This window comes from Cervus canadensis, chromosome 5 (genome assembly GCF_019320065.1).
Source record: "Cervus canadensis isolate Bull #8, Minnesota chromosome 5, ASM1932006v1, whole genome shotgun sequence".
Lineage (NCBI taxonomy): Eukaryota > Metazoa > Chordata > Mammalia > Artiodactyla > Cervidae > Cervus > Cervus canadensis.
This window is the reverse complement of record NC_057390.1, coordinates 10,369,867-10,391,100: the sequence shown is the minus strand read 5'-3', so window position 1 is coordinate 10,391,100 and position 21,234 is coordinate 10,369,867. Positions and strand designations below refer to the sequence as shown.

The 21,234-nt window shown below is 40.5% G+C and overlaps 1 protein-coding gene across 1 annotated transcript in view; it reads left to right on the top strand.

Moving 5' to 3' along the window:
- The window catches only part of DGUOK (deoxyguanosine kinase), a 35,771-nt gene that overhangs the window by 870 nt on the left and 13,667 nt on the right, over positions 1–21,234 (top strand). Inside the window, exon 2 of the mRNA XM_043468145.1 lies at positions 9,742–9,854. Within this exon, the coding sequence (XP_043324080.1) occupies positions 9,742–9,854 (113 nt within the window). The remainder of the gene's footprint in view (positions 1–9,741; positions 9,855–21,234) is intronic.

Genomic DNA, 21,234 nt, shown 5'->3' with positions numbered 1-21,234 from the left:
TAGAAGTCTAGTACCTTAAATAAAAATATTTCAAAATAAAATGAAAGCACAATATTCAATTAGTTACTGTTAGTTATTAATGTTGCTAAAGTCTGACTTGAAGCTTTTACCTGTAGGGTGCTGAGCCCTAAAAAGGGGTTAGGAAGTTTTAAGTATTGAAGACATTTGGCAGCAAACTGACAATTTCTCAACTTGTTCATTCAACAAATAGTCCTTTGAGCAACTGTCATATTTCAGCACTGCTGTCGGCCCTGAGGATACAGCAGTGAACAGAACAAATAAAAATCTCTGCTCTCACGGGACTCTAGTAGAGAGAGATATACAATAAACAGCATAAATAAATAGCATGTTAGATATTAAAAAGTGTGAGGGAGGGGATACAGGATTGAGAAATTGAAGGAAGTTGCAATTTTAAGTTGAGTTGTCAAGGCAGGCCTCACTGAGAAGGTGTTAATTTGAGCAAAAGCCTGAAGAAGGTGAGGGAGTGAACCATGTGGATAATGTGGAGAAGAATCTTCCAGGCAGAGGAAAGATCAAGTGCAAAGGCCCTAAGGTGGGAAGTGTGTTCAGGGAACAAGAGGAAAGCTGCTGTGGCTGGAGTGCAGTGAGGCAAGGGGCAGGTGAGGGAAATGAGGTCAGAAGGTAAGGGGTGGCTTGATTGTATAGGCCTTGTAGTCCATTATGGAATTTTACTCTGACTGAGAGGAGAAACTGTTGGAAGATTTGAGGAGTCAAGTGACTTGATTTGACTAAGATTATAAAAAGATCACTCTGGCTGATATGTTGAAAATAGAAGGTGTCAGGAAGTTGCTGCAGTGATGAGTTATGGTGTGTAGGACCAGGATGTTAACAGTGGAGGTGGTGAGAAGTGACTCGATTCTAATTTCATTTAGGGTAGGGCACACAGGATTTGGTAACAGGAAATTGTGGAGTAAAACATAAAAGGGGTCAGTGATGACTCGAATCATTCTGGCCTGAGCAACTTGAAAGATGGAGTTCCAGTTTTCTTAGATAGAGAAAAGTGGGAATAACAGCCTGGGGACAGAAAGGTGGTTTCAAGTTTTTGGTTTTAGGCATGTTAGGTTTTTATATGCTTATTAGATATCTAAGTAAGGCTGTTTTATAGTTAGTTTGATATATGAGTCTAGAGTTGAGAGTCTCCCTGGATTGTAGTTATACATGTAGATGGTATTTAAAGCCAGGAGCCTATGTATGTTGATAGAGAGGACCATGTCCTGGGCATGCAAATGTTAAGAGAGATTGAGATGATGGGAAGGAACCAGCAAAAGAGACAAAGAAGGAATGACCACTGAGGTGAGAGGAGAGCCGAAACATGGTATACTGGAAACTAAGTGAAGAAGCTGTTTGGGAAAGAAATGATCAACTGTGTAATGCTGTTTGAGTAATGGAACTCTTTGGTGAACTTGAACAATTTATAGGAGTGGGGTCATGAAAGTCTGATTGTAGAGGTTCAAGGAGAATGGGAAGTGAGGAATTGGAAACAGTGGGTTAAGACCACTGTTTGCAGTTTTCCTTGAAAGGGGAGGTGTGGAATAATAGCTCAAATGGGACGAGGGTTTGAGAGAGTTAGGATTTTTTTTTTCCCTTTTCTTTTCGTAAGAGGAATTAGATCATATTTATAAGCTGGTAGAAGGGGAGAAAATTGGTGAAACAGGAGAGAGGATAGACTTGCCAGAGTCATTTTAGTAAGCAGGAAGGAATGGAATTTCTTGCTCAAGTTAAGAAAGAGAGATTGGCTTTAGCTAGGAGCAGTTTATCCCTAATAAACAGGGAGAATGGCAACATAAATGATTACTGACTTGAGTAGGTGCGGTGGGAACTTGGGGAACATTCTGGTTGTGTCAGTTTGTCAGTAGAATAGGAAGAAAGATCAGCTGAGTGTGAGGAGAGAGGAAAGACATGAAATAGTCTGGCAAGTGAGCAGGAGAAATGTAGAACTGCTGGGCGGCTTTAAGGACCCATTTGGACTCAGTGGTCTTGAATTTTAAGTGAGACCAGTCACCACAGATGTATGTTTTTCTCCAGCTAAATCAGAAACATTGAAGGGAATGAGAGGGGCTACCTGCCTCATGGTGGTTTGTTTTTTTTTTTTTTAATGGTGTTTTTTTAAAAAGATTTTCTGTCCTATACTTTGGGAAACATGCCACTAAAGGAAACTTTGTCCTCAGAGCCCAGAGAGGTACAGAGTACTTCACAAAATGAGTGGTCTGGACAGATGATCAAGTGAAATTTGAACTGCCTATCCCAGTTTTCCTGCCTTTTGCTTCTCTTCTTATCCTTTCCAGATTTCTGTGCCTCCTCCTTGCTCTCTCCTGCAGCCGAAGCTCAATGAGTGCCTACTGTGGAGGTAGACTCAGATGTGGTCCAGGCCTTCTCCTTAAGGAACTCACAGCTAAGTGGGAGGAGCAGACTTCTAAACATAATTTCTATACCAAATGATGAGTGCTATGTTCTGACATGGAAACTTGGAATCTCTGGGGTAGGAATTCCTCCCCCAGAGGAAAGAGTGTTCCAGGCACAGGAAGTAATATTTGCCAACACAGAGCCTCAGGAAACATGCAGTTTTAATATCAGGCTTGTGTCTGGAGTTTGAAGGGCCTGTGAGAGGATAGCAGAACAAGAATTTGGAAGGGTAGGATTTGCCAGATGTTGAACAGCTAGGAATTTCTCGTGTAGGCTGTGGGAGGCTACTGAAGACTTAAAGCTAGTGTGTGCCATGGCCAGATTAATTTTTAGAAGGAAATGGACTAGAGTGAATGAATAAAAATAAAGCTTCATAAAGTGGGCATTTTGTATGTCTTATTTGCTGCAGTACCCATCATGCCTTGCATCCAGTTTGTTGAATGAATGTTGGGGTAGACAGACTAGGTGTTGTGGCCATTGTAGTTGTTGGAGGGAGGGAAGCTGCAGGCCTGAACAGAGAGAATGGTGGACATCATCAGACATTGTGATGGTGTGAGAAAGATTTTGGAAATGGAATTGACAGGACCTCTCACTTGGCAGTGAGAGATAAGGAGCCTTAATTTAGACACTGACTGAACACTGAGGATGGGAATGAAGGAAGAAGTAGTCTGGGGACATAAGAGTGATATTTGGAGGAGGTGCCTCTGAGACAAGATAGATGTCCTGAGGTAGATTAGAGAACCTGAGGTAGGTTAGAGTAAGTGCCTTGAAGTGAATAGACAGATTGGAGCTGCAATCCCAGACTTGGAAGTTGTTGACTTGTCAGGGTAGTTGTTGAAGTCTTGGAAGTGAATGCAGTTGCCCAAAGGAAGTGTGACTAATGCAAAGTGGACTGGGGGATCTTAATCTGGCTCTTGCTAGTTTTATCTCCCATTATATTATTCTCCATCACCCCCACACGGTGATGACTCTCCCCAGACAGAATTGGGCACTGCCTCCTCTGTGCTCACATAACATTTTGTACCCACAACTTCTGCAGCACTTGAGTTCTGTTGAGATTGTTGACACCCTCAGTACTTTTCCTAGATTAGCCACATAGTGTCTTGTTCATCTTTGTGTCACCAGCGTCTAACGCATGTGTGGCCTATTGTGCTCATTCAGTGTTTGCTAGATGCTTGAATCCTAGGCTGTGATAGCCATGTGCAAGTTAGTCATTGGTATCCACAGAGGAAATACAATAAACTGCTTTTACAATCAGATCAAACAGTTATCTTGTTCTCTAACCACAGGTGGCATTTCCCCCTACTCCCCCCCAAAAAATCAGAGTATCCATTCAGGAAACCTGAACAGGGGAAGGTGAACCCCTGTCCCAGCTGGAGTTAGATAGGTTTAGAGGGACTTGTTCTGCTGCTCTAAATCTTGTGAATCTGATCCTGCAGGTACACACAGTAGCACATAAGGAAAATAGATCAGTGAAGCAGCAGGTAATGGCATCTAGCATGAGTTGTGAGCCATATGTTATAATTAAAAGTCAAAGCTTGGGTCTTAGAATCCCTTAAAATCTAAAAAATAAAATACCTAGTCTATCTTTTTAAAATAAGTGTATCCATCACTAAAGTGTATTATCACCTTCCAAAGTCAGTTATTTTGTGTTTCCAAACCTAAATTGAAGAAAGGATTGCTGTAGAAACTATTGTTAGTGAGTCATCTCAGACTAGTCTCTCTCTCTCTCTTTTTTTTTTTTTTCATTTTGGTTTTCAAAGACCCAACAGAGAAGAAGAAACCTCCCTTTTGCCATTTAGAGGCTTGTATGTAAAGCAGTAGAGAGCATTCCTAATAACATATCCTCCAGCATTCAAAATTAGTGATTTAACATCACTAGTGTCATCTTTTATTTTCATTAAGTGTAAACATTTGGGCAAGATTCCTAGGGAAAAAAGGAATCTTTGTATATTGGAAACAGTGTTGGGAATAAATTGGATTCTCTGTTTCTGTGATTTACATCATTCCATCCATCCATCTCATTCTTAGCACCTGGCCAGATACTCAGGATGCAAAGGAAATAAGGTTAGTCCCTGTCTTCAAAACATGAGTTCCCAGTCTAGCTGGAGAGACTGATGAGTCAACAATTACACTGTGATGCCTTTTAAACCAGCACAGGCAGTAATTAACTATGCCCAGGGATAAAGTGGAGCTGGAGAGAGTTCAAGGAGACCTCACTGAGAAGGCGACAGTGAAAGGATGAATCAGCTGGTGGGCAGAGCTGGGGAGGGCATTACCGATCAGCGAGGGTCTTGTGCTGAATGCAGAAGCTTAACTTACACTTTGGAAGTTGTGAGGAATGTTTTTTTTTTTCTTCTTTAACAATGATTTTTTTTTTCTTCTCATGAAAGAAGACAAAAGTAATCAGGGCTGAAATATATCAAGTTTCTTTTAAGTCAGCTGATGTTTTTTCCCCAGAATGCTTTTAGGCTCAGAGCCTGTCTGATTGTGGGTACTTAGTCTCAATATAAGTTCCTTGAGGGCAGCATCTCAGCTTACTTCATTTTATAGTACCCACCATTAGTGGCTACTCTGTAAACATCTGTTGGTTGAATGAATGAATGTAGCATCAGATATAGTTCCTGAAATAAAGGCTTTAAATTTTCTTTGGAAGAATTTTTTTGCTTAAAGATAGACAGTTTTATGTTTACTGCTTTTGCTTGCTTCTTGGTAAAGGATTTTACATCTTGTTCAGAAGAAAATGCCTGGAGTTGATGGTATATTTAAGAGGCCCCCATGAACTACGGCTATATTAAATTCAAAATGATAAATCGTTTTGAGTGTTAATCAAGATACTATCTTAACTACTAGGCTTTAGTATAATGTCGTTGTAACAGGCATTGTATTGCTAGTTTATAGAAAAACTTGTGGGAGGAAAAAAAAGCATGATTTAGGAAAAGATGAATGGTAACAACAGAACTGTTTGATCCAGCCTGTGGAATGACCATACTGGTGCTAATAAAAATCCACTTGTTGATGTAATGTGCTCCAATAACAAAGTACCTCCCACCCTTTCTCAAGTCACAGCACACATAATGAAGTACATCGATGGCCACGGCCCTAAGGGAAGGTTTGATGCTGCTCATGAGGTCTGATACCTCCCAAATTTCATGATATCAGAAGTATACTGAAAGAGAGTGGTTAATTGTGATAAGTCTGAGATAATGATATCAGAGGACGCTGGTGCTCAGCATAGAGACCAGACAAGAGAGGCGTTTTTCAGTTGGCCCAGTATCATTCTGAAGAAGAGAAAGTCTGGACACAGATGTTCTGGTCACTAGGAGGAGACCAGTGTAGCAGTGGAGAACCAGACAGCACCATTCTTATGAACCCCCTGGGAACATTTTAAAACCTAAGTCTTAAAAAAATAAAAAAAAAACTTAAAAGGAAAAAAAAAACTATTATGGTCAAGTATCATAACCTAAAAAAAAGTTATGTGTTATAAATACATAATTTTGAATTATTTTTTTTAAATAATTCTGTATTGGTCGGTGGTGCTTGGCACAAATGAGCTCCATTGGAGTGCAGTTCTGTGGTCATTCTATGATAAATTACCCAGGCTGTCCGAGCCCTACAGTGACATGGATGGCAAAGTTCCTAGGACCTTCCATCAGCATTCACTGTTATTCTTTGCTGAAAGTCTAGCTTCTCATTTCTAAAGTGGCTTTCCAAAATTTTTGGAGTGAGGAGTGGTGTGCAAGTTGGGGGTGTTGCATTGCTGTGATTGTTGCAGTAATTGGGACTGTATTTTTCCCATTACATCTCATTTATTGGCATTCCGGCTTTTGTGTGTTTAAATAGCACCAGTCGGTTTCTCAGAGTACTGACTGCCCTTGGATGAACTAATAGTGTCTGATCTCAGAGACGAAGTTGGCACACCCTACCCCTCAGGGCCCTTCTTCCCATCTGCACTTGTTCCTTGGGTAGTTGTTTTTAACTTTTAAAAAATTTAATTCTAACAACCATTTTACCCCAAACATGTAAGAAATCAGTTACCTTCATCTTTTCATGTGAATTAAAATAGTTTTTCAGCCCATAGCCAGAAACCATGTTTTAACCTTTATCAACAACCTGCAATCTAAATATTGACCATCTCTGCCAAATATTTTGAACTAGGGACGATTCAGGGCAGGCAGCTGTCTGATAATAGAAAATTCAACCAGCTTGTAGTTTCTGCGACCTTGATGGGCACTCCATCACAAGCCTAGAAGGTCTTATTTGGTAGTCTGGGATGTGGTTTTGGAACCTGTATTTTTTAAAAACCACCTCTGTTGATTGTGATCAGATTGTTCTGGATAGCAATCTGAAATGTAAGTCTACATCACAGTCACGTGGGGCATACTTTAAAAATGTGGATTCCTGGGATCCAGCCTCAGAGATTCAGATTCTGTTAGGAAACCAAAATTGAGACCCATGAAAAATCAAACCAATTAAATGCTAAATGTATCAGAGGCAGTTAATAAATATTTGAGTCATCTGCCCAACATGGTAGGAATTTGGTGTGAGCTAGAGATGTCCTGAACTTTGTGGAAGAGGTGGGCCTTGGGCATGGTGGGGAAAGGGATTTAGACACAGGCCGAGCAGAGCAGGGGAAGGCGTTTATTCACTGAAGTGTGGGAGGAGCAGAGGCACACGGGAGCTCGGTGGACGTGGGATTGAGAGATGAGCATGACTATACAAAATGCACAGGTTTCTGTGTGTGTTCTTCACCCCCTGTGTTCAGAGAGGAGTTGGAGCAGTGTGTAATAAAATGTCACATATTGGATGTGTGGGCTCTTGTGCTGAGATATCTCTTTACTCCCAATCATCAACCATGAATGGCTGATAGAATCGACTGGAAGGATGCCTCCCCTTTCCTTCTCTTGGTTCCATTTGGGTTCCTCCTAAGGGTAGAATTCACTTGAGAAAGGTCATCTTTGATAGGGGACATTGAGCTCCAAGTGCTCAATTGTTTTGGTTCATGTTTTGGTTTTTAACAGTTGTGGGTTTCATAGGGAACTGAAATTAATAATGTATGTTTTATTCACTCGGCTAGGTGATTAGTCTGAGCTTTGGTTCCTGCCTTGGAGGAACCCCATCTTCTATCTAGAGAAACAGAATTACAGTGGCAGTGATGGAGTCTTATCCACATTGCCAGGCCAAGCACATGCATTGCCAGGCCAATCCAGCTTATAGGTGTAAGGTCCTGAAAGGCTGCACACAGGCTGTGTATCTAAGCAGAATCTTGAAGACTGGGTAGCAGTTGGTCAGAGGAGGAGAGGAGGCGCTCTAGGAAGGGGTAAAGCATATCATAGTCACATTTGCAGCAGACAACACAGCCTGGTTAAAGTTGCAAGGTGTTTGGTCCAGCAGGGGCTCAGGATGTCTGCAGAGAGGCCGAGGCGGAGCGATCTCTGCAGGGGCCAGGGTTTGATATGTCTTACAGGCCATGCTGGGCTTCCCTGGCGGCTCAGGCAGTAAAGAATCTGCCTGCAATACAGGAGACCTGGGTTTGATCCCTGGATCAGGAAGATCCCCTGGAAAAGAAAGTGGCAACCCACTCCAACCTATTCTTGCCTGGAGAATTCCATGAACAGAGAAGCTTGGTGGGCTGCAGTCCATGGGGTCATAAAGAGTCAGGCACGAGTGAGAGATTTTCATCGTCACCACCACGATAGGCCACGCTAAAGGGTTTGAATTTTGTCGTGAAGGGAGTAGGGACCTGTCAGAGGGTTTTAAGCAGGGTTATTTTGTGTAGTGTGGCTGCTGCAGTATGAATAATGGATTGAAGAGGGCAAGGCCAGAGTTTTGAGAGGCATGAAATGAGAGCCTGGTCTTGACTGGGAAGTGGGAATAGAGAGAAAATGACAGATAGGGAAATTTTAGAAGGCATGTTCAAAAGCACTTGGTGGCCACTTGAAGTTCGGCAGAGGAGGAAGAAGTTGTGACTGAGGGGATAGTGCTGTTGTACCCTGAGGTTGGGATGTGGGAGGAAGCTCAGTTTGGTGGGGAAGATGGCGAGTTCATTTGGTGAATGCCCGTACTTGGAGGTGCTTGTGGGACATTCAAGTGGAAATGTCTGGAGGGCTCTTAGATAGTGAGTCTGGAATTCAGGAGGGTGTGGGCTAGATGTTGGTGTAAATGGGAAAAGAGAACGTAAATGCTGTGGTACTAGGTTAATTTCATCCCCAGAATATTTCTCATAGCAGTCACTACTTTCCACCTCCTCTGCTATTGCCTTGGTTGAAGCTACTGTCACGTTCCAACTGGTCTACCTACGTCTCCATCAGTCCCTTCTTACCTAGCTGGGGGAGTGTCTTCTAAAAATGGGATGGTAACTTGTCATTTCCCTGCTTAGAACTCTTCCTCGATGATTTCCCATTGCCCTTAGAACAGAATTCAGACTTCTTGCCATGGTACAAGGCCCCGTGTGACCTGGCCCCGCCCTGCCTGCTGCCCCCTCCTCAGTCATTTTGAGCCATTCTTCTCCCTGTTTTGACCACACTGTCGCTGCAGTGCCTTCTTCAAGGCCAAAGATTTCTCTTCTGTCTTCTTGTGCACTCTTTTTCTCTTTTCCTGACCTTTCCCCCCACCCTTGGTCTGGCTGCTCCCTCTCCGTTTACCCCTCCCTTGACCTGACCAGTCCTCATCTTTTAGCTCTCACCTCAGGTCATATTTTTCAGAGGACCCTTCCTTGATCTTTTGAGCGACATTAGAGTCAACATACATTTTTCTTTCCTAGCACTTGACACAGTTTGTTATTAGTTACTCATGTGTTTATTTGGTGTCTGTCTCTCATACAAGCTCGATGAGGGCAGAATCCATCCTGTGTTTTGTTTACCGTTGTACCACCAGTGCCAGACAGTTCTGAGCACGTAATAGCACTCCCTGAATGTTGGCTAGATTTGTTGAATGAATGAGGGTCATTGTCTTCATTTTCTACTGAAAAGCTTGCAATTTTATACTGTCACAGAATAAATGACTGTGATTCAAGGTTTACAACATAAGTGGTTGATTTCATCTACTTTTGAGAGTCTATTCCATTTTTAACTATTATTAAACACTCTGTTTCCTCTGGGAGGTTGGGGCATTAAAATTACAAATCAAATCTTAGGGGTGTTTTTCCTCCCTGTTACCTGCATTCATTATAGTGACTCCGGTTAGCATGGCATGATCCATCGTCAGTCTGACAGTGATTTGGCTGCCAAGTTGGGCATTTGTGGAAGGGTTGAGTAGCAGCCTTCTCCTGTGACCCTGATTTGGGAAGTGTCCCAATACATGCTGTTTGCATTGCAGCTGTGGGAAAATCCACCTTTGTGAAGTTACTCACGAAAACTTACCCAGAGTGGCACACAGCTACAGAACCTGTAGCAACATGGCAGAATGTCCAGGCTGCTGGCTCCCAAAAAGTAAGTTTTCAGTTGTGGTGGGTAGTTGGCAGGCTTGGGTTCATAAACTAGTTGTAGTAATCTAATTTGCTCCGAGTAGGTAAAGTAGTCCATTTTGGTGCCTCCTTTTTAAAATACCTTCATTTCAGAAAGCAGACCATGTACATCAGGGAGGGATGACTTGTTTGAATGTGTTTAGTTTTCATTTTTTACATTTCTGTTTAAGTGATTGCCTCTGTTCTTTCCGGTTTCCCAAAGCATGGCCAGCCATCCTGGCATTGAAGATTAATTTTCTCATTCCTACCCTTAAGTATTTCATTGCAACTGACCATCAGGATTAGTAGTTAATTACAGTGATTTTAGCTTATTTTTGAAGTCTTAGAAATTGAAAGGAACCTTAGGGAACATCTTGTCACGTTTTGAGTCGATGCAGAAATCATAGCTCACTTTTATAAAGTGCATACTGTGTGGCAGGCACTATGCTCCCCAGACACTGTGCATTTCACGGATGCCTCTTGGCTTACGCCCTGCTGTCAGGTGTGTTGCTGTGGGAGAGGCCATAGCGTTGGTTTCTCACCAGCCACATCAGTGTGAGGAGGGAACAACCAGCTGGACATGAACCTCAGCAGCTGAGGGAGTGGCAGCATCTCCACAGACTCTGTAGTTCCAGGAACAGTCATGAGCACCTCATTCTTGTTTTTATCAACCTGTTGTTAGAAAGTTCTTGTATGAGCCACTTTGCATACCTGTGACTCTGATTCATTGGTTCAAGTTCTGATCTTAAGTCTTTTAACTTTTCCACATGGCAACTTTTCATTCATTTCTAAGGCAGCGATTTCTTGCTTTTTTGCCCCCTCGCGTCTTCTCTTTGAAACCAAATACCGTTTCCCTCCAGACTGTTTCTCATGCAGAAGTAGCTTTGTCTAGGAGGTGCACTCCTGTTTGTTGGTTTTCCACCGAGATTTTGGTAAGAGCAGCGCTCAGAGCTGAACGGGACATGTTGGAGGTCGTCCTCACGGCACAGAATACCACAGCACTGGCGCTCGCTGCCCTTTTCTTGTTCTTCCAACTTAGGATCGTGTTGCCTTTTTTGGCAGACACTTACACTTATTGAGGATATTTGGTTTTTTTAGCTGTCTCCATCTATGTATGTGCATGTGTGTGTATATTTGTGAAATTAACTTTTTTATTTAGTAAATAAGTTATCTTTTTCTGAGTATGCCACAAGGCACCTGCTTTGGGGATTTAATATATCCACAGATTTGGTAGTATTTCCTTCAAGAAGTAAATAGTATTAATTCGTATATTCATAATTCTCCCCTGGAGTGTGATCTGGACTTAGTGACTTGCTTCTAAGGAATACAGTGTAGCAGGGTTAACAGTGTGACTTTCTGTGGGAGGTGGTAAAAGACATTGCATCTTCCATCTTGCTCTCTCTTGATCACTTTTGGCTCTGGGGCTGCCAGCTGCCCTGTGATGCAGCGTAGCTGTCTGTGAAGAGGTCCACACAGCAAGGAACTGGTCCTGCCAGAAACCGTGTGACCGTCTTCTTGGAAGCAAATCCGTGGATCCCCAGTTAAGTCTTTAGATGACTGTAGCCTCAGCCAGTATCCTGACTGAAATCTCATGGAAAACCCTAACGCAGAACCACCTGGCTAAGCTGTGTCCCAGATTCGTTTCCCGTAGAAGTGGGTTTAATGAATGTCTTTTTTGTTTAAGCCACTAAATTTTGGCACAACTTAGATAATTACTACTCTCATAATTGCATTGTCTGGAAATAAAACAGTTAACATTTTTGTCCTTTAAAATTTTTTTCCTATAAAGAAGAAAATGTATATATTAACACACGTAAATGTGTGAAACATACACACATTTCATCTTTTTTAACAAATTATTTATTGATTTATGGCTGTGCCGGGTCTTCATTGCTGCGCAGGCTTTTTCTCTAGTTGCAGCAAGCGGGGACTACTCTGGTTGCGGTGCTCAGGCTTCTCACTGTGTGGCTTCTCTTGTCTCGGAGCACGGGCTCTGGGTGAGCAGGCTTCGTTAGTTGCAGTGTGTGTGCTCAGTAGAAGGTGGCGCATGGGCTTACTTGCTCCAAGGCATGTGAGATCTTGCCGGACCAGGGATCCAACCGGTCCCTGCATTGGCAAGTGGATTCTTCACATTGAGCCACCAGTGATGCCCACATTTCCTCTTTTAAAATAAGAATTGTGACCGTCACTTGCATGTCACTTGGTTCACAAGCTCTTCTTCCTTTCGTGGTAATGTCGTTTTAATGGTTGCTGTACTCTGTGTAATATGCTGTACTATCATTTACTTATCCAGTCTTATTTTCAGTGTTTACTTTTCTAATTTCTGCTTACTGTAAACAATGTCACAATGATGACTATTTTTAAGGCTATATCTTTTTTTCTTTTTAATGGCTTGATTTTGAGGATAATCTGGAAGTGGTATTTTGATGTCCAAAAATTGCATGTTTTGTTGAGACTTTTGTTACATTTTGTAAAACCTTCCTTCAGAAAAGTTTTGCTATTTTTCTCATATTTTCAACAACACTGGGTATTATTTTTTTTTCCTTTCTGACTTGAGAGTGAAGAAAATGAATGGTATGTTATTTTATTTTACATTTATTTAATTACCAATTTGTAAGGCCCTCCTCAGACAGCCATTTCTTTTTCTTGGGGATGGTCTTGATTCCTGTCTCCTGTACAGTGTCACGAACCTCCGTCCATAGTTCATCAGGCACTCTGTCTATCAGATCTAGTCCCTTAAATCTATTTCTCACTTCCACTGTATAATCATAAGGGATTTGATTTAGGTCATACCTGAATGGTCTAGTGGTTTTCTCCACTTTCTTCAATTTCAGTCTGAATTTGGCAGTGAGTTCATGATCTGAGCCACAGTCAGCTCCTGGTCTTCCTTTTGCTGACTGTATAGAGCTTCTCCATCTTTGGCTGCAAAGAATATAATCAGTCTGATTTTGGTGTTGACCATTTGGTAATGTCCATGTGTAGAGTCTTCTCTTGTGTTGTTGGAAGAGGGTGTTTGCTATGACCAGTGCCTTCTCTTGGCAGAACTCTATTAGCCTTTGCCCTGCTTCATTCTGTACTCCAAGGCCAAATTTGCCTGTCACTCCAGGTGTTTCTTGGCTTCCTACTTCTGCATTCCAGTCCCCTATAATGAAAAGGACATCTTTTTTGGGTGTTAGTCCTAGAAGGTCTTGTAGGTCTTCATAGACCTGTTCAACTTCAACTTCTTCAGCATTACTGGTTGGGGTATAGACTTGGATTACCGTGATGTTGAATGGTTTGCCTTGGAAACGAACAGATAGCATCCCGTCGTTTTTGAGATTGCATCCAAGTACTGCATTTCGGACTCTCTTGTTGACTATGATGGCTACTCCATTTCTTCTAAGGGACTCTTGCCCACAGTAGTAGATATAACAGTGATCTGAGTTAAATTCACCCATTCCAGTCCATCTTAGTTCACTGATTCCTAGAATGTTGATGTTCACTCTTGCCATCTCCTGTTTGACCGCTTCCAATTTGCCTTGATTCATGGACCTAACATTCCAGGTTCCTATGCAATATTGCTCTTTACAGCATCGAACCTTGGTTCTATCACCAGTCACATCCACAACTGGGTGGTGTTTTTGCTTTGGGTGCATCCCTTCATTCTTTCTGGAGTTATTCTCCACTGGTCTCCAGTAGCATATTGGGTACCTACTGACCTGGGGAGTTCATCTTTTAGTGTCCTGTCTTTTTGCCTTTTCCTACTGTTCATGGGGTTCTCAAGGCAAGAATACTGAAGTGGTTTGCCATTCCCTTCTCCAGTGGACCACATTCTGACAGACCTCTCCACCATGACCTCGCCATCTTGGGTGGCCCCACACGGCATGGCTTAGTTTCATTGAGTTAGACAAGGCTGTGGTCAGTGTGATCAGATTGGCTAGTTGTCTGTGATTGTGGTTTCAGTCTATCTGTCCTCTGATACTCTCTCTCAGTGCCTACCGTCTTACTTGGGTTTCTCTTACCTTGGAAATGCAAAAAAGCAAAATACTGTCTGAGGAGGCCTTACAAATAGCTGTGAAAAGAAGGGAAGTGAAAAGCAAAAGAGAAAAGGAAAGATATACCCATTTGAATGCAGAGTTCCAAAGAATAGCAAGGAGAGATAAGAAAGCCTTCCTCAACGATCAGTGCAAAGAAATAGAGGAAAACAACAGAATGGGAAAGACTAGAGATCTTTTCAAGATAATTAGAGATACCAAGGGAACATTTCATGCAAAGATGGGCTCAATAAAGGACAGAAATGGTATGGACCTAACAGAAGCAGAAGATATTAAGAAGAGGTGGCAAGAATGCACAGAAGAACTGTACAAAAAAGATCTTCACCACCCAGATAATCACGATGGCGTGATCACTCACCTCGAGCCAGACATCCTGGAATCTGAAGTCAAGTGGGCCTTAGGAAGCATCCCTACGAACAAAGCTAGTGGCGGTGATGGAATTCCAGTTGAGCTATTTCAAATCCTGAAACATGATGCTGTGAAAGTGCTGCACTCAATATGCCAGCAAATTTGGAAAACTCAGCAGTGGCCACAGGACTGGAAAAAGTCAGTTTTCATTCGAATCCCTAAGAAAGGCAATGCCAAAGAATGCTCAAACTACCACACAATTGCACTCATCTCACACGCTAGTAAAGTAATGCTCAAAATTCTCCAAGCCAGGCTTCAGCAATACGTGAACCATGAACTTCCAGATGTTCAAGCTAGTTTTAGAAAAGGGTGAGGAATCAGAGATCAAATTGCCAACATCCGCTGGATCATCAAAAAAGCAAGAGACTTCCAGAAAAACATTTTTGCTTGATTGACTATTCCAAAGCCTTTGACTGTGTGGATCACAATAAACTCTGGAAAATTCTGAAAGAGATGGGAATATCACACCACCTGACCTGCCTCTTGAGAAATCTGTATGCAGGTCAAGAAGCAACAGTTAGAACTGGACATGGAACAACAGACTGGTTCCAAATAGGAAAAGGAGTACGTCAAGGCTGTATATTGTCACCCTGCTTATTTAACTTATATGCAGAGTACATCATGAGAAATGCTGGGCTGGAAGAAGCACAAGCTGGAATCAAGATTCCTGGGAGAACTGTCAATAACCTCAGATATGCAGATGACACCACCCTTACGGCAGAAAGTGAAGAGGAACTAAAGAGCCTCTTAATGAAAGTGAAGAAGGAGAGTGAAAAGGTTGGCTTAAAGTTCAACATTCAGAAAACTAAGATCATGGCATCTGGTCCCATCACTTCATGGCAAATAGATGGGGAAACAGTGGAAACAGTGGCTGACTTTATTTTTCTGGGCTCCAAAATCACTGCAGATGGTGGTTGCAGCCATGAAATTAAAAGACACATACTCCTTAGAAGGAAAGTTATGACTAACCTAGATAGCATATGAAAAAGCAGAGACATCACTTTGTCAACAAAGGTCCGTCTAGTCAAGGCTATGGTTTTTCCAGTGATCATGTATGGATGTGAGAGTTGGACTATAAAGAAAGCTGAGCGCTGAAGAATTGATGCTTTTGAACTGTGGTGTTGGAGAAGACTCTTGAGAGTTCCTTTTACTGCAAGGTGATCCAGTCAGTCCATCCTAAAGGAGAGCAGTCCTGGGTGTTCATTAGAAGGACTGATGTTGAAGCTGAAACTCCAATACTTTGGCCACCTAATGCAAAGAGCTGACTCATTTGAAAAGACCCTGATGCTGGGAAAGATTAAGGGCAGGAGGAGAAGGGGATGACAGAGGATGAGATGGCTGGATGGCATCACCAACTCAATGGACATGGGTTTGGGTGGACTCCGGGAGTTGGTGATGGACAGGGAGGTCTGGCGTGCTGCGGTTCATGGGGTTGCAAAGAGTCGGACACGACTGAGCGACTGAACTGAACTGAACTGATTACCAATTAATTGAACAACTTTCTAATGTTTATTGGCTATTTTTTAGTGTTCTTTAGTGAACTGCTTGTTCAAAGCTCTTGCCATTATCCTCCCCCACCCCCCGCCCCCGCCCATTGAGATCTTTAGGCTTTTCTAATGGCTTCATAAGAACTCACTATATTGTTAAATATCTTAACTCTTTGTCATATACTGTCGATTCTTTCCCCAGTTTTGTCATTTTTTCCTTTCCTTTTCTATATGGTATATTTTGCAATATAATACTTTTAAGTTTTTATGTGGTCAGATCTACATTTTCTTCGTAGTTACTGCCTTTGATGTGAAAGTTTAAAAGACCTCTTACAAGCCCAAGATTATAAAAACATGCACTTGTTTTTCTTTCTTTTTCTTTTAAGGTTTTACCCTTTATGTGACTTTAAAAGTTACAGAAGTCTAATTTTCCCCCAATTGTTATCTGCATTTCCAGTAATAGTCTTGTTGACTTTATTCCTGAGTGGTTATATGTTTTGTGGTTATTGTGACTGGGAACTGTTTCTTCATCATCTTTTTCAAACTGGTTATTGCTGTTTTAAAGAAAAGCAGTTGATTGTTGTATATGTCTTGTGTGACTTAATTCCCTCTCTCTCTCTTTTTTTTTTTTTGCTTTATTTCCTTGAGGTTTTAGAAAATTATAATAGTTTTCCCTAAATACTAATGACTTGTAAGGGCTTTTGAATATCCAAACCTCATTTCTGTTTTCTTTTGTTAGAAAGAAATTCCAGAATAATATTAAATAATAGCAGTGATGGTAGCCACCTTTATCTTCTCTATCTTTAGTGAAACTACCTCTAATGTATCATCATTAAGTTCTGTGCTGGTCATTCATTTCAATAGGCTGTGTGGAGGAGGTACCCTTCTATTACTAAGATAGTGACTGTTTTTATCAGTATCAGATGTTAAGTTTTCATCAAAAGCCTTTTTTATCATCTAGTGAGATAATCGTGGGGTTTTTCTTTCTTTTGCTTTTTTCTCTTCGTGTTAGTCATAGATTTGATAATGATGTCATCCTCACATTCCTAGAATGAACCCTTTTGATCATGGTGTACTGTTGCATTAATTTGCTAATACATTGTTTGAACTTTTGCGTGTGTATTTATAAATTTAATTGGTATTACTATTTGGGTATACAGTTTTTGACAGGTTTTACCATCAAGGTTATGAAAATAAATTGAGCTTTGTATCATTTTTAGCATAGAAATTATCTATTCCTTGAAGGTGTGATAGAAATTAGTTTCAAAATTACATGGACTTAGTGTTGTTTGGGGGGAATATTGGACAACTCTTTCTTCCTCAGTTATTATTCAGGGTTTTTAGTCACTTTTGATAATCTTTTTCCAAAGAATTGCCTTTTATTAAGATTTTCAAATTTAATAATGTAAAATTAGTACATGTCTTCTTTTATGCTTTAAATTCTTCTGTATTGAGAGTTATTTTATTGTTTGTCTGATATTGCTTATCTGTGTGAATATTTTGAAAGGGATAGACTTGGTAGATGATGATTCTTTTTTAAAAGGTGCAAATAATAGATTGTAATTTTTAATTCTGTTGGGAATTGCATTCTAGTTCATTACTTTCTGCTTTTAAATTTATATCTCAGAATTTTTGTATTTTTAAAACTTTTTAATAAAGTTAATGATTAATTTGTGTATTTTCCCCTTTTTTCTGCCTTAATAGTACTGTTGGCCAAAAAGGTTCATTAGGTTTTTTCCCACCCGTTTTTGGCCAACCCAATAAAAGCATTTGCAATGGGAAGTTTTCTTCATAGAATAAGTTCTGGCCCTATCTTCTAGATTTGACATATGAGACTGTAACTGAAATTTCTAAAAAATATGTAATTGTAGTTTTAACTTATTTTATGCTTAAGAATTATTTTTAGTGGTTTACATATTCTGAGTAGATTTTGTATGTCTATTATTTTGTTAATTCTAGTTTTATTTTGTTATGATCAGTGTGGCTTATACAGTTTCTCATTGGGGAAACTGACTGAGGTTTTCTTCATAGCCTGTGTATGGTCAGTTTTCATAAGTTTGCCATGGACTTTTAAGAAGAGTATGTATTTCCTGTAAATTCTGTGTAGTTGGATGTGACATATTTTATCCATTCTAAGATGCCATTGATTATGAGACATTATCAATTTAGTGACACTCCTAAGGAATAATTAAAATGTCTGTTATGTTTAGTAAGCATTGTACTATGTATCCCAGTTTCTGATATGTGAAAAAAATGATTGAGTCTAATCCTCCAAGTTCTCTACTTTTTTTTTTATTAAATTCTAAGAGAAGTGTACTAAAGTTTTGTGCTTTTATTATGTTTTGTCCATTTCTCCTTGTATTTTTAAAAATGTTTATTTACTTATTTTTTATTTTTAAAATAAAATAAATGGGTCTTTGTTGCCGCAGACTGGCCTTCTCTGGTCGCGGCGGGCAGCGGGGCGCTCCTCTCTAGTCCAGCGCGTGGTCTTATCGTGGTGGCTGCTCCTGTGCGGAGCGCCGACTCTGCACTGGGGCCTCGGGAGTTTCAGCGCACTGGCTCAGGAGCTGTGGCTCCCCAGCTCTCCAGCACAGGCTTCGTTGCTCCGAGGCATGTGGGATCTTCCCGGACCAGGGATTGAATCCATGTCTCCTGCATTGGCAGGCAGATTCTTAACCACTGGATCACCAGGGAAGTCCCTAGTGCTTTTTTCTTAATACAGCTTTACCACATCTGCTTTCTTTTTACTTGCACCTACTCGATGGATTTTTCTGCCCCTTTGTTTTCAACTAATCTATGTCATCTTGTTCTGGTGTCTCACTTATGGACAGGATTTTTAGCTTTGACCCATTTTGAGGGTCTGCTTCCCATTTCTGGGAATTTTTCTCTTTGATCATGATTATATTTAACTTCTTCCTGCCACCCCTTATTTTTGTGCTTTCATCTCCTTTTTTTCCTTTTTTCTGTATTTAAATATTTGTTTCATCTTTCTCCCCTTCATTCCTGTGGAAATTTTTACTATTTTTACTCTGCTAGTGGAAACATTTAAACTAAAAATATACATGTTAAATATATATATATATAATACATGTTAAATATGCATGTTAAATAAATAATAAATATATATATGTATGTTTAAGACTCACATATACAGAAAACAAACTTGTGGTCACCAAAGAGGAGAGGGGAGGGGGAGGAACAAGTGAGGAATGCAGGATTGACAAATACAGACTACTACATACTAAATAGCAACAAGAATGTACTATATAGCACAGGGAATTGTAGCCATTTATGTTGTAATAAGCTATAGTGGAGTATAATCTGCAAAAATACAGAATCACTGTGTTGTACACCTGAAACTAATATAATATTGTACATCAACTATATACACTTCAATTAAAAAAATATATATATATTCATGTTTAAACCTATTTATCAATGTTAATGGCGTCTCCATGAAAGAAAAAAATAAATTTTACTACTTTTTTTTATTACTTTTTTCTCCAGGCTCTACCACCCAGGCATAGAAATCTGTAATTTTTTAGTTCTGAAATGTTTGTACATAGTGAAATTCCTCTCCTTTTTTTCTGGCCAGGCTGTATATCTTCTGAGATCTTAGTTTCCTAATCAGGGATTGAACTTGGACCCTAGCAGTAAAATCACCAAGTCCTAACCACTGGACCACCAGGGAATTCCTAGAAATTTCTCTTAACTATAGAAATGGGCAGTAAACTTCTTAACCGCATTAATAATAATTTATACTTAACTCTCTTCTGCTGGTCATTCACTGAACAGTTTTCTTATTGCCACTTCTTCCCATTTCTTAATTCTTTGATTCATTTTTCAATTGGTTGAAGTTTATTTTAGAGGAATTTTTTTTTCTTTTAGAATGTAGGTGGTATTAATATAGTCTCTGAGTGATTGCTTATCTTAAAATGTCTTTAGTTTCTGTTGTGATGTTCAGTTGCTTAGTTGTGTCTGACTCTTTGTGACCCCACAGACTGCAGCACACCAGGCCTCCCTGTCCTTCATCATACCCTGGAGCCTGCTCAGACTCATGTCCATTGAGTTGGTGATGCCATCCAACCATCTCATCCTCTGTCAGCTCCTTCTCCTGCTTTCTGTCTTTCCCAGCATCAGGGTCTTTTCCCATGAGTTGGCTCTTTGCATCAGGTGGCCAAAGTATTGGAGCTTCAGCTTCAGCATCAGTCCTTCCAATGACTATTCAGGAACTGATTTCCTTTAGGACTGACTGGTTTGGTCTCCTTGCAGTCCAAGGGACTCTCAACAGTCTTCTCCAACACCACAGTTCAAAAGCATCAATTCTTGGTCCTCAGTATTCTTTGTGGTCCAGCTCTCACATCCACACATGAATACTGGAAAAACCATAGCTTTGACTATAGGGACCTTTATTGGCAGAGTAATGTCTCTGCCTTTTAATACACTGTCTAGGTTTCTGCTGTAGGGAAGTGTTATGTGGTTCTGATCCTTTTTTAAATGTAAGAAATTAATATTTCCCCCTCCTTAGATTTTTGTTTTGTTTTTATGAATTATTGACATCTTGCTAGGATAGATCTGGGTGCGTGTGTGTATGTGAGAGAGAGAGAGAAAGAGAAAATATGAAAGCCACATATGTAAATCCGTATTAAATCTTTTCTGGTACTCAGCAAATTTCTCTGGTGGAAAGTCACATCTTCAGAGATACTCTTTAATTTTTTTCCTTTGGTTTTGGCTTCTTTTTCACCTGAACTAAAACCATAGTAAAAATACCATGATTTTAAACATTTATTTTTGTTCTAAAATACCTAGAGATATGTCATGTTTCTACTAGACAGTGATTCTCAGTGACAGTAAACTTTGATGAGAGAGAGACCTTATAAGTAGTGGTCTTCCTCTTTTCGTTGCTTTTTTTGGGGGGGAGGGAGTGGCATTTCACCTCTCTGTATTGGGCTCATCACTTGAGAAAGAAAATTGTTTACTTTGGGTAGGTAGTTTTATATGAAATATGGGTACTGTGAAGTTGCACATCATTTTAGCTCTTGTTTGAAAAGTTATTTGATACAAAATTGTATTAACTGCTGTGGGACAAGGTGACATTACATCTTGATGTATCTTTCCAGAAGAAAGAAAAAACAAAAAATACCCTACCACTGTGTAACAGTGTGTATTGGATCTCCTAAACTGTTTCTTTTTATTTCTTAACTTACTGCTTTTTTCCTCTTAGTTTAGGAAAAATCTTGAGTTGATACTCTGTCTGTGCTGTGCTGTGTTTAGTCGCTTGGTCGTGTGGGAGTCGCTCGGTCGTGTCTGACTCTGCTCAGTCGTGTCCGACCCTTTGTGACCCCATGGACTGTAGCCCGCCAGGCTCCTCTGTCCATGAATTCTCCAGGCAAGAGTACTGGAGTGGGTTGCCATGCCCTCCTCCAGGGCATCTTCC